Genomic DNA, 12,707 nt, shown 5'->3' with positions numbered 1-12,707 from the left:
TCCCACCCACCCACCCACAAGCTCTCCCAGTCATGGTGACAACTCCACCTGGCTGCTGGGTGGAGGAAGACCAGCAAAGGTCCACTTTGCCTCCACCTTGCACCCCAAAAGCTCATTGCTTCCCTACTGGGATGCCTGCATGCAGCTGGTTATGGTTGGGTGGTCATGCCCACCAGAGGGAAGAGGAGGTGGACGTCACGGTGCATCCCCTGAGGGTGGCCCTGATCTCTCAGGAGCACTCACCTCTTTGATCCGCTGCAGCAGAGGGAGCAGCCAGTCCTTATTCACCTCACAGTGACTGTCGAGGAAGGTCAGGACTCCTGCTTGTGCCACATCTGCCCCTCGGATTCGGGACCGGATCAGACCTGTTCAGGGACACACCACATCAGCTGCTGCCCAGATGGCTGGGCAGCGTCCGCAGGCTCCTCCAGTGTGGTCTCCTGCACTCATGCATCTCCTGGGTTTTGACCCATCTAAATCCCACTCAGATAAAACGTAGCTCAGGTTCATTGCCCCCTTTCTGGCGCTGCAAGGCATGCCAACCGTGTCCCAAGGTCACTAAAGCAAATAAATGGCTCCACCAAGATTAATGACTTACGGCATTTATGCCAATCCTTAATTTGCTCAATTTTTTCTGCTGTCACCTTCTGGGGCAAAACACTTCAAAATACTTTCATAATCCCCTGCAGGCAATAAATCTAACACAGCTGTAAGTCAGTGGGGAATGGGCCAGAGGAGCTGAGGATGGGATCACCTCATGGCAGAATTAGGCTTTTTTCAGGCTGCTGAGCTTTCCCTGCTGTGCCCCTTTCCTTGTCCCAGTGACCCCCCAGGTCTCCCTCCCACCCTGGGGGCACTGCTGATCTGCAGCTCAATGGGGACACGTTGCCAGCAAGGAAAAAGGGTCAGCTCTCGAGGTGCTAAGAGCCCACTTGGCTCATCAGGGCCCTGACCATGAACTTAGAGCCCTTTGGAGCTGGATTGCTGCGTGTGTTTGTGAGAGAGAAAAACGAACAAAGAGGGAGGGCATGGAAAACGGCTGCACGCATGGATTTCACACAAGACTCTTTGGCAATATCACTGCTCTTAAAGATGCTCTGTTCCTATTTATACAGGAGTCAACTGGCTTTCCAACACGCCTCCTGCCTGAACCACAGCACCAGAAAGGAGATGGTCCGCTGGCAAACAAGAGGGCACGCAGGCTGCTCAAGGGGAGCAGAGCTTCTTGATGAAGGAGAAATGGTGACAACATGGGGGGAGGCAGGGGCAGATAAAGAGAGACAAAAGGGTTTCAGGGAGCAGCCGCACATCAGGTCCATGCAGGAGGAGGCTGCTGACTTTTGTATTAAAATTCCCTATAGGAAATGAGTCAAGGAACAGCCTCGGAGCAGGAGAAGAGAGCCAGCAGAAAAAAGCCTGGAGCAATCCAGTGTTTGCCAGCATCACCTCCTGCAACACAGGTTGTCCCTGTATCACTCTCCACGACTTCTAAGATCTTGCGGGTGGGCATGGTCTGCTGTACCCACCCCAGCCCCCCCTGCCAAGTCCCAGCACATCCTGAAGGATACAGCTTCAGTGATGTATTAAGTGAGTTAAGACCTCTAGGCTGGGTTCCCAAATCCTGACGGCTTTGTAGAGCACCAACACCTGCAGGTTCATCCAGTGCTGGTGGTGAACACCGACGTACCCTCATAGCACAGGAGAAAAAGCTGTGAAGGAGGTGCAGGTCTATGGAGACCTTCTCTAGCCTCCTGCCAAAGCAGGTGTGCCTCTTACACTCCTGGTGGGGTGATGCCACCCTGACACCAGAACTGCACAAAGAATCCACAGACAAACCCTCTTTGCTCCTCACTCTCCCCAGTGTGACACACACCTGGAGTCACACCTTTGATCTTCAGCATGAAGAACCTTTTTTTTTTCTGTTTTCCTAGCAAAGTAGGACTTAACACCCATTCAGACTACGGGGAGCTGGAAAATGTCTCAAAAGGCTGCCAGCAGCAGCCCAGCAGGACAAGCATTCATCCTCCATACAGCCCTTCTTAATCTTGCAAATATAATTAATTATTTAAAAAAAAACAAACAAACAAAAAAAAAAAACAAAACCACCCCACAGAAGCAGCAGGAGTAGCTCTCCTCTTTTTCATTAGAGCAAACATCTTCAAAAATAAGACCCGGGGCTTTGTTTTGCCTGTTCTAATTTTCTGGCTAATAAGCTACAGCTGAGCATCATTGGCTATCTTAATAGTCCCATCTTTTCCAGCGAAGGAGGGGGATCCATTTCAAATCCCAGCCCTTGATCACATCTCCTTTTATCAGGGCCCCCCGTCCCCAGGAGATGCTGACCTTCCTCGTCACCTGCTCCATGCAGGTTCCCCCCGCCAGCTCCATCACTCTCACACCTCCTGCAGCTCTTACCTTCTCGCCGTCCGTTCCGCAAGCACTTCACCTTGGGGAGCTTGCCCAGCAAGCGGCAGTCATCGGCTTGGGAAACACAAAAGGAGGACATGTCACCCTCAGCCCCCACAGTGGCTCTGGCAGCAGAAATGGTCCTAGAGGAGACTGGGAGCAGGGAGAGGACTCTGTCCTGGGCTGGTTGATGGCTTGTTAGGGCGACGGCACTGCTGGGGCACAACAGTCTTACCCCTCAGTTCATGCAGCATAAATCAGGACTGGCAGAGCAGCAGCTTTCCTAAAACTAGTGTAAACCCAGCAGATTTACACCAAGAACAGCCAAATTACGCTGTAAAGTCAGTGCAGAAGAGCTATGGTTTGGGGTCAGAATCTGACTTTCTGCACGTTAATGCAAACGACTGTTTTTGGTAGCTGCAAAGCAATACCTCAGCTGTTCGATGCCATCTGCCTGGCAGGGCAGCAGCTTCCTGAGGGTGGCCTGCGAGCCCTCAGCAAGGAGCAAGGGATGGTCAGAGAGAGCCTCGTGGGGCAGCTGGGGGCTCCTCACACCCTGGGCAGCAGCTCCATGGGGCAGAGAGGCCTGACAGCCACCTGGGCCCAGGCTGGGGAGCTCCTGCAATCCCACACCCAGTTGCTGCCATTGCTCTTGCCCTGGTGCTGCCCGCAGCCCCAGCATCCCTCCTCACCGGATTTCTCCCAGCAAGGTAGAGGATGCCACAGCTGGGTCTGCAGGCAGGGGCACCCATCAGAGCCCCCTCTACCTCCGCACACCCACACCGTGACCACCGCATCCCCTTCGTGCCTCTCACCTCTCTGCCTCCATTTCCTCGACACTATAAACACAGAGTGTGCCCCGTCCCCTCCACCCACACGCACCTCCCTTTCATCCCTTTCATCAGAGCTTTCATCCGCTCTACCAAGCTCTGCTGACAAGAGACGTCACCGTGCCCCTACCCCTAAACAACGGGGGCACAGAGCTGCGCTGCTCCGTGTGCACCGGGGGAGCAGAAGCGGCAGGGGCTGGCTACAGACCTGCGATGGAAATTTGCTGGGAATAGCAGGAACCCGCATGCAGAACAGCTGCATCCCAGCGAGGAACAGGTCAGCAGGCAGAGAGGCGAGAGAGAGACACAACTGGGCATGAGATGAAAGCACCAATTGCTTGGGGTGGGTTGCAGGGAAAAAACTGACCATGTGTGTATAGTCTATTATGCAAATACATGTATTTTATGCAAATGCATGCAGAATAGATGCCAGCAGGCTCAGGCTATCACAGGAAAGAAGATGTAAGACAGCTGAGAAGCGCTGATTTTGAGTAGCCAAGGGGTTGCTCTAAGTTATACAGGAAACAGGCTCTCCCCTGGTGCCCTGGGATGAGTTTAAGCCCAGCCCTGCTCCTTCTCCCCAGGCCATGCCACTGGGCACACTACAACAGGGAGGCTGCATTCCTACAAACCCTTCTCCTTGCAGGAAGGCAAGCACTTTGTCTGTTCAGCCAAATACCTGGCATTTACTTCCTCCACCCTTCAAAAAGCCTGCTCTGCTGTACGCCAGGGCAGCTCGAGTCCCTGCACCTGCTCCTCGCCTCCATCGCAGCTGTTCTGTCAGTCCCCAGACTGGCCTAGCCTGGACCCCGTGTGCTGGAGTCACACCAAAGTTCACTGCAACCCCTTTCCCTGGCTTCAGCAACTTCCCAGGGAGGTGTCAGTGCCGAGAAGTGGGTCTCATGTGAAATCTGTACCTAACGCTCTCCGAGGTGATGCCTATTTAAAACATCCAAGAGCAAAGCGTAGATCCATTTTGTTTCTTAAACCTCTCTGGCTTTGTTTTCATGTTTCTTAGTAAATGGCTATGTTTTGCAGCTCCTTGAAATGCAAGTGCCACAGACCACCCAGCCTAGGTGTATTTTATCAACCTTTTTATGCCCGAGACAGATTTTTTGAGCACTTCTCTCTGCACCTGGATTTTCCATTCACCCATCTCACTGGGTAAAGACTTTAGGAACCACTTCCAGGTGGTTCCCTAGTTGCCCCTGGGGCTTTAGCTACCAACTTCTGCTGGAGATCAGACCTATTGACTCACACTATTGACTGGGAGAGGACAGCAGGAGGACGTGGGCTGTCTGTGGCGTACAGCCTATTTATGGTGCATCCCAGAAATGGGCAACCCATGTAAGAATTCCTCTTCACTGGGTGAAAAGAGGATGGAAAAAAAAAAAATCAAGAGGTGCCGGCCACCTACGTAAACATATGCAGAACATATGCATACACCAGGAGGGTCAGACTGGCATCATCCTGTGAAATTCTGGTGGTGTCAGCCCAGAATCGCTCCTGGCCGCAGCTGAAAACCAGATCAAACACACCATGCCTGTGGCAGGATGCAACCGGGTAAGGACCAGATTCAGGTTTACTGGGCATAAAACCTGTTTGCTATGAGCTATTCTTGTATTATTTTCATGAGAAGAGGTTTGATCATTTCGAATTCGAATCCTCCCTGTTGCGATGCAAACCTGGCACAGGGTGATTTGCTCTTCACACCTATGGAGCTTTAAATTTCCTTCCACCTCAACAAACTCTTCCCGCCCTCTGCGTAAATCCCAGGCTCTCACAGGCTCTTTCAGTTTGGTCCCTCACTTTTAACATAAAAAGGGTCACTTACGATCATCACTGAAGTCATCCACTAGTATGATTTCATGGACGAGATGCACTGGGGTGCGGTTTAGCACGCTAAAGAAAGAAGAAAGAAAATCCATGACAGTGTTTGACCAACTCAACAACCCAGAAAATGGGGTGGAAAAGCCTAAGAGCGGATCCCTGCCAAAGCACAGAAGGCCAGGCTTGGATTTCCAGGAAGGATTTACTAGATAAGACCCAGAAACCACCCGCCACTACTCCCCAGTAACCTCCAGTGCCTGCCTATCTGCTTCCTGTAGCATGATCTAAGAGCCGAGGACTCAGTATTCCTGGGAAACGGCTGAGATTCACCCTTACCACCCTTACGGGCACAAACAGAGCACCACATAAAGTCAGGAGCCACCGGCTTTTCAGCAACATACACATTGCACCACGTTTCCTAACGTGGCTTACAGCAAAGCTGCCATCACCCTGCCACCTCTCCTGGGGCTAATGATACGGTGCCTGCCAACAGCAGGGCCAACACAGAGAAAATTACCCAGCTCAAACCCATCTTTAGAGAGCTCACAGTCATGGCAGGACAACTCCTGTTTTTATCCACGAGCTGATTGCATTTCAGAGACTGCCGAGAGGATAACGGCAGGGCTGGAGCCTGCCCATTGAATGAAAGAGAGGGACTGGAAGATGTGGTTCACAGCTCCCTCCAGGTGGACAGACACTGAAACGTGGCTGAAAGCTACAGTCTTCCCTTAATTATGCCACTAAGGCTTTTTACATTATTACCATCATCATCACCGTCATTATTAAAAAGGCTAGACCCGTTCTTCCTTCTCGCATGGCACAGAGGTCAGCAGAATTACACATGCTTAAAATCCTGCCCCAGCAAAAGGTCAAGGCTGACTACTCGAAGCAGAAACCCCAGGGCATCCCAAAAATCCCCTAAGTCCCTGATAATGCCAGCTGGGTTGTATGGGCTTTCCCAGCATTTAAACTTCTTGGCTTCATCCTGAGCATGGTTCCTTTTTCACACAGGATTTAAAACCTACCCAGATGTCACACCCCAGTCTGCCTTCTGGTCTGGGTTAGGAAAAACCTTCGAATCTCTCACTGGTGTAAGAGGGCAGAAATCCCACGGGCTAACAACCTTGATAAGCCCCGGATACCTCCAGATGCTTATTGACAGGTTTCCCTGATCTCTCAGGGTCCCAAAGCTCCGGCAAAAAGCCTGGAAGTCTGGAATGCCACATCACTGCCCCAGACCCCAGTGAAGAGGATCCCCAGGGGACCTGAGTGCTCGGGAGCCATGAGCCAAGCTGGCAGGGACCCAGCGGGGTCTCACAGCATCGCCCCCCGATATCTGAGGACATTCAGCCAAAGGGCTGCATTTCTCCGATGAAAACTCCTTCATGATAAAGTGCAAGTTCAGCCCACCCAGGAGAGCTTGGAGTATCTACGTTTATTGCCTGTGCCAGGTGCTGGAATTACAGCCCTCCAGAGAGAAAGAGGTGAGCCAGATTTTTTTGGAAGGAGAACAGGACATCCCAAGACAGATACTTGAAATGGATCCTCCCGCCATGGTTTTGGTTTTGGTTTTTTTGTTTCGGGTTTTTTCCCCTCCCCCCTGAAGAAATCCTGAAAAAAAGGGGGTTTTATCTCAGGCCGGAATGGGTAAGGCTGACACTTCCCTTGTGGAGCTCCTCAAAAATCACTTCCAAGAATTACTTTCCCTGGAAACACAATCCCTGCTTCCTCCAGTTTCAGGATCTTGGCAAAAGCCGTGATTTTTTCCCCCACTTGAGATGCCTTGCATGATGTTAAGGTTGGGGTGGGGAGAAAGAGAAACAACAAAGCAACAGCCACGGTGGGAGCCCCATCAGCCAGGAGGTGCTGTGGCCACCCCAGCACTGCTAAGGCTTGCCCCAGGCAGGGTTAGGCATCGCCTCACCAACACATGCAGCCCGCGCAAAGTATTAGAAAAAGCGGCTGAACACTCCTTCACCCGCTGGGACACGCAGAACAATTTAGATGTGCTGTTCCCACCTGTCAAGTGTTTTTTAATTATTATTATTAATAGGTTTGTTATTTTTTTAAAAGTCCCCATATGCAAGAGCTGAGTTCAGCAAATTACCACAGCTAAGCATCAGTACAGAGAGACAGGAGAGCAATATCATGCTCAGTGGAATATTTAACAACCGTTGATTGCCTGGAAACCTAACTTGGTGAAACCTGCAGGAAAGAAGCAGGCTTGTAAAAAAGCCAGCGAAATAAATAAATAACCCACTGAGAACAGGAGAGGGGGGAGGCAGCGACCAACTTGAATATTCAAAGCCTGCCTCCTCCCAGTCTCCCCTATAGATCTGGCTGCCAAAGTGCAATGCAGGGCTTAACGCTACAGGAAAGCGGTCGCACAAGGGCTGATTCTGCTTGTGCTGGTACCAGCAAGAATAACTCAACCAAAACCGCTGCACTGGGCTGTGGAGTCAGACCTGGGCTCTAAGCGCTGCTCAGTGCCTTGGAGCACCTGCGCCCAGGCCACCTCCTATGGAAGAAAATCCAGCACGGACCATTTTCAGGGCGTTGGGCTGGGGAGATGGGCAGCCCAGTCTCTGCTCAGCTGCAGGCTCCCGCTGTTCCCAGGTCAAGCAGTTTGCTGCCAACTCTGTGCCTCGGCTCGGCACCTCGTAAATCAGGGATGATGGGCCCTGAACGCCAACAAGAGCCATCTGCGGGGCACAGAGGGTTGACCAGGGCAAGGGGCAAAAAGTTAGCGTGCTGGCTGACGAGGTACGGACATCTCCAAGGACTGCTCTGGCTCTGTAAACCGCCATCCTTCCATGGGGTTAGCGACAGATACCTCCGTGGGTGATGCAGCATCCTCTGGCACCACAAGCAGCCTCACCCTGCACCATCACAGCCCTCTCCCATCACTCCCCTCATGGGATTCACCCACTGCGTGACACCTTCCCAAATCCCGAGTGAACAAAGCCCTGGTGAGGGTGGTTCGAAGGCTGGGTCTACCATAGTTCTAAGGGACCTGATGCCCACTCATTTCTGCAGGCTTTGAGCTCACTATTGCCCGTGCAAACCTGTGCACAGGCACCTGCGAGCCCCCACATCGCTGCTAAGGGCCACCTGACGCAGGCACAAAGAGACCCACAGCAAAGGCTGCAGCACCGTAACCGCAGCCTGCTTCCCGACACAGCAGAGGGCAAGCGCACCGGATTTTCATCAAAGCCAAATTCACATCTCCAACGCATTTTCTACCTGTGCTCCGTTAATCACACGATAACCCGTGCCACTGGAAACACAGGAGATGGTAAACACCCCTCCCGTGGCGTTCCTCGGGGAGGATGGGAAACAGAGGCACTGAATCCAGCATGTTTTCCATGTTACATGGATTTTTTTTTTCCAGATGGACTATAAAAGCACTTTTAAAAATTCAAAGCCACTTTTTCTGTTACTTATGCCTTTGCTCAACTTTGATATTTTTTTATACTTTCTTTCCTTTATGTGTGTGCATGGTTTTTTTTTTTTTTTTCCTTTTATATGGGTAAAATCAGAAGACAATTAATATTACAGTGCTTTGAAGTCCCTCTTATTTATAGATTTTTTTTCCCCGAAATCAAACATAGGTAGATATACTGCAGCAATGGGCATATTTTAACAAATCAAAACAGCTTTTAAGTTCTGTGGAGCCAGAGATCCCAACACTTTCTCCCTTAAATCACCAAAAGACTTGTTACCAACAAAATGAAAACACATACCTCCAGTCCAGAAAGTGCTTATGCTTAGTCAACCCATTAAGACCAGATTCGCTGCTGAATTATCTTGAAAAGTTAATGCTAAATTTTCTTTGTTTCAGTGGATTTAGCAGACATTATGCAGATGTACCCATGGAGAATTTTACCTTAAATTTTCATGGTAAGGTCCACCTTCTGTCCTCCTCAATAATTTTCTGGGATCCTTTTCCACCTACCCCGAGGTAAGCACTGCATCCAACAGTTCCATCTCTACAGAAATACCACTGCAAAAGTCACCCTGACATGTAAGAGATGGAAAATATTTGCAAGGAGGAGTCCAGACCTTCTGACCAAAGGTCAGCATGGTTTTGGTCACCACCCAGAATACCGGTTGCTTTAGAGAGGTGGCTGTGGACATCCATCCTCAGGAACTCATGAACCCCTTAAACCTTTCCAAGGCAACATATTGGGACTTGTTAAGACAAAAACCCCACCTTTGCTATAATAAAGTATCAAAAGGGCTAAGGGTCATAATTATCGAAATCAGATGGGGAGCACGGCGAGAAAATGCCCGCCAAACTGAACTGCCTCAACAACCCAAAATGGCTAATTAGGTAGGAAGAGAGACATCACACCAAGAATAACCATAATGAGCTTTGATTACGCTGCAGCTTTTGCATTTTATTCTTTCAAATACCCACCAAGCTCTTTGAAATTCAAGAGTTCTCTTATGTTAACATCAAAAGGTAAAAGCGCACGGAGGGCTGTGTAGTTAGTCACCATGAGAGATGATTAGCAAATTAAGAAAAAAAAAGTCCAGGGTTTAAGCAAAAAGCAGGGGGGGGAAAAGAAATAAAAAAATAGTCAGCACAAAGTGCTAATTATACAGTTTCTGTGCAACACCTGGCTTGGTTTTGCTTCTTTAATTAGGCTCGTTTCAGTTATGGCATAGACTCTGTACAGTTCTGCTGCTGCCTAAGGAAGGAGGCGCACCGTTTGTCATCTCCCTGTCTCAGACGTGTCTGGATGCAGACAGGGCAGTGGCACGAGGGGAAGGTGTGAGGTGCTGGCTGTCCAGGACATCACTTCTCTTACTCGTGAGCACTGGAAAATGAAAGGCATGATATTCTTTCTGCTAATTAATGATCTAAATATTTGATGTGTTGTTCACAGCACTCGCGTCAGGACTTTTGCCAAAGGACGTGTTTTGGTTTGTCAGCGAGAGGTAAATAATTAAGTTTCCTTATTCTTTCTCTGAGCTCCCCAGCTGCAAGTTTGAAGAATAAATAAATAAAGACCACTCAGCAGAGTAAACGGGGCTGTCTCACTCTCTGCCCGGCAGGTCGCCAGCACAACAGCCTCCTGCGCCCCGCTCCTGCCCAGCCTGTGTCAGCGCTGAGCAGCCATCGGGCTCCCCAAACCACCCCGCTGGAGGGTCACAGCACGGTGGTCACTGATGGCCCGGGAGCAGAGCATCACCCCCGGCTGCCTGCCACCCTGCCTCCCCCAGCCCTGCCTCCAGGGCAGGCAGCATTGCTCTCCCCGCTGCTCCCAGGGATGCTGCCAGGGATGGGACACACACCACGCCTTGCTCCCTGCAGACCTGGACCTCAGCATGGGATGCCACACCACACCGAGCCCTGAAAGCACAACTGGTCCTCCTGCAGTGGCTGCATCTCGGCATGAGCATGCCGATGACTGCAGGGGAGGGACAGCAGAGGAAAAGGGATTACTTTCTCATAAGCAAGCCATGGAGTCGATCTGCCTCACCAGCTGGGCTTACAGGATGGAGAGGCACTATTACCCATCACTGTTGAGAGTGCCAGCACCCAGCCCAGCCCCAGGTGACAAGGAGTGCATCTTTCCTGATCACGCTGCTCTTTCTCCTCCAGTGACTGTTATGGCCTTGGGGACATCCTTAAGCTCTCCCTCTGGAGGAGCTGGGCAACTAGAGCTGGGCAATGAGCTGGACTCCCTTCCCAAATCCAGGCTAGTACAGGATGGAAAGAGAGGAAAGAATAAACTGTATTTAAATAATAATAATTAAAAATAGCCTCTGTAGAGCTTATCCCCCCCTGCCTTGCTCCAGCCTTCCCTCCTTGGGTTTACTCACATAGTCCCATCTCCACACTGTTAAAGACTCTCACCACCTTGAATGCACTGAGCCTTGGAGCATGAATACATGAAACTGAACCGCAGGGGGATAAGAGACTTGCCCAAGGTCATTTGAAAAGTGAGTGGCTGAAACAACAGCCTAATGGTAGCTTCTTCACTGTCTGCACAGTAAACAAAAAGAAAAAAATAATAATCTCAAGAGCTACTTTGCTATTCACCATCTCCTCCTTTCTGGCCTCTTTCCCCCCCTTCTATTTCCCTTTCTCATGACACCCATCCCCTGCTACCTGGACACTTGTACATATTCACAAGCATAGTTACATTTATAAATGCTGATCATATGATTTGCAGGGATTTGGGCATTTGATTAATTTAGCTTTTCTTCCCCCCTGCCTCCCCCTTGCCTTTTCTTCCAGCTGGCAAATGGTCAGTGAAAAGATCATGAAACTTTTTAATTAATTCATTATTCAGCACAGTCCACTAGCTTTTCTCAATAGCTCTGACAACGCAGATTGCTCCTAAATGAACTACCCCAAACAGTGGCAACGTGCCTTGCGTGAGGGGTGCTGCAGAGGCCAGGGGTCGGTGCCGCTGCCCCACGGGTCAGAGCACTCATGTCCTCGCCGAGAGCCACACGCAACACACTGAGCCTGCGACACAGCTCAGCCTCGGTGCTCCGGCAGCATCGAAGCCCTCTGGCAGCCAGGAGAAGCATAGGAATAGCAAAATCCCTTCTGCTCATCTTCTGCGTGGTCCCTTCTGCAACAGCTGATGTCCCCCCCGGCTGGAGGGGGCCTTCACCAGCATCTCCCTCTGCCACTCCTCTGTGTTTACACAGGGTCCTGTAAGAAGTGCCCTTTGGGAGGGCACTGCCCTGTCACCCACCACTTTGAACAAGCCAAGCAACGTCCCCTTGCCCTGTTTCTTGCTCCTGCCACAGCAGTTAACTGAGAACAGTCATTCTGCAATGAGGCTGGAAAACCCAGCTTACTGGGACTCAGGAAACCAGGTTTGCAACCCGAAATCTTCCACCAGCTGCAGACAAATCACTTCTCTGTCCCTCAGACTGTCCATCTGTCACCTGGGTTTTACCAACCACATAAAGTGGAGATGTACTGGGGAGAACAGGGTAGAAGAGTTGCACATTTAACCCACTGCCGTGCTCAAGAGTGCTTGACGTTTGGCCACAGGCTGCTCCAAAAGGCACAAAGCAGCGTCAGGAGGACAGAGTTGGTTTTAAATGACCATGGAAAATGACCCATGTTGTTACAGCCACCATGGGATAGAGTTATTTGGAAGATCTAATTAAACTAAGCATTTGCTGAGCAAGGCGGGGAGAAACCAGAGTAGTCAGAAGGCACAGCAAATTAACCTACAGAGGCTGAAGAGGCAGATGAGCTCTCAGCCGGGTCCAAAGCCAGGCAGGGAGGTGGCAATCTGTGCACAATCATGGCCGGAGAGGAGCAGAGCAGGAGCCACATCACCAGCACGACTTGCCACCAAGGGCTGGTACTCCTAGGGCTGGCTGGATCACAGCAAGCCTCTGAGTACTGCATCCAGGAGGAAAAACAGTAAATGCTGATGCCAGGAGGCCACCTCCAAACCACAGGGACCAGAAAACGGAGGGTCAGCTCAGGAAAGCGCAGGGTCTTGGCCCAGGGTGAGGCAGGGGAGATGGGGACACAAGGCTGTCATTTCTGTCCCTCACTGCCTGGGGCTCACCTCTGCAGTGCAGCTCAGCAGGATGCTCCATGGGGCTCTGGCAAGATTTGGAGATCGGCCTACAGGGAAGAGGGCTCAGAAGGGG

General features: G+C 50.9%; 1 protein-coding gene across 2 annotated transcripts in view; it reads right to left on the bottom strand.

The window, feature by feature from the left end:
• GALNT14 (polypeptide N-acetylgalactosaminyltransferase 14) overlaps positions 1–12,707 on the bottom strand; it is a 101,200-nt gene that overhangs the window by 28,017 nt on the left and 60,476 nt on the right. For both annotated transcript variants that reach the window (XM_055726057.1, XM_055726058.1), the window contains exons 4-6: positions 5,071–5,138; positions 2,416–2,481; positions 244–365 (exon numbers count right to left, since the gene is read on the bottom strand). In XM_055726057.1, coding sequence (XP_055582032.1) covers positions 244–365; positions 2,416–2,481; positions 5,071–5,138 — 256 coding nt within the window. The remainder of the gene's footprint in view (positions 1–243; positions 366–2,415; positions 2,482–5,070; positions 5,139–12,707) is intronic.

This window comes from Falco cherrug, chromosome 13 (assembly GCF_023634085.1).
Source record: "Falco cherrug isolate bFalChe1 chromosome 13, bFalChe1.pri, whole genome shotgun sequence".
NCBI lineage: Eukaryota > Metazoa > Chordata > Aves > Falconiformes > Falconidae > Falco > Falco cherrug.
The sequence above is the reverse complement of the archived record's forward strand: the minus strand, read 5'-3'. Positions and strand labels throughout refer to the sequence as shown.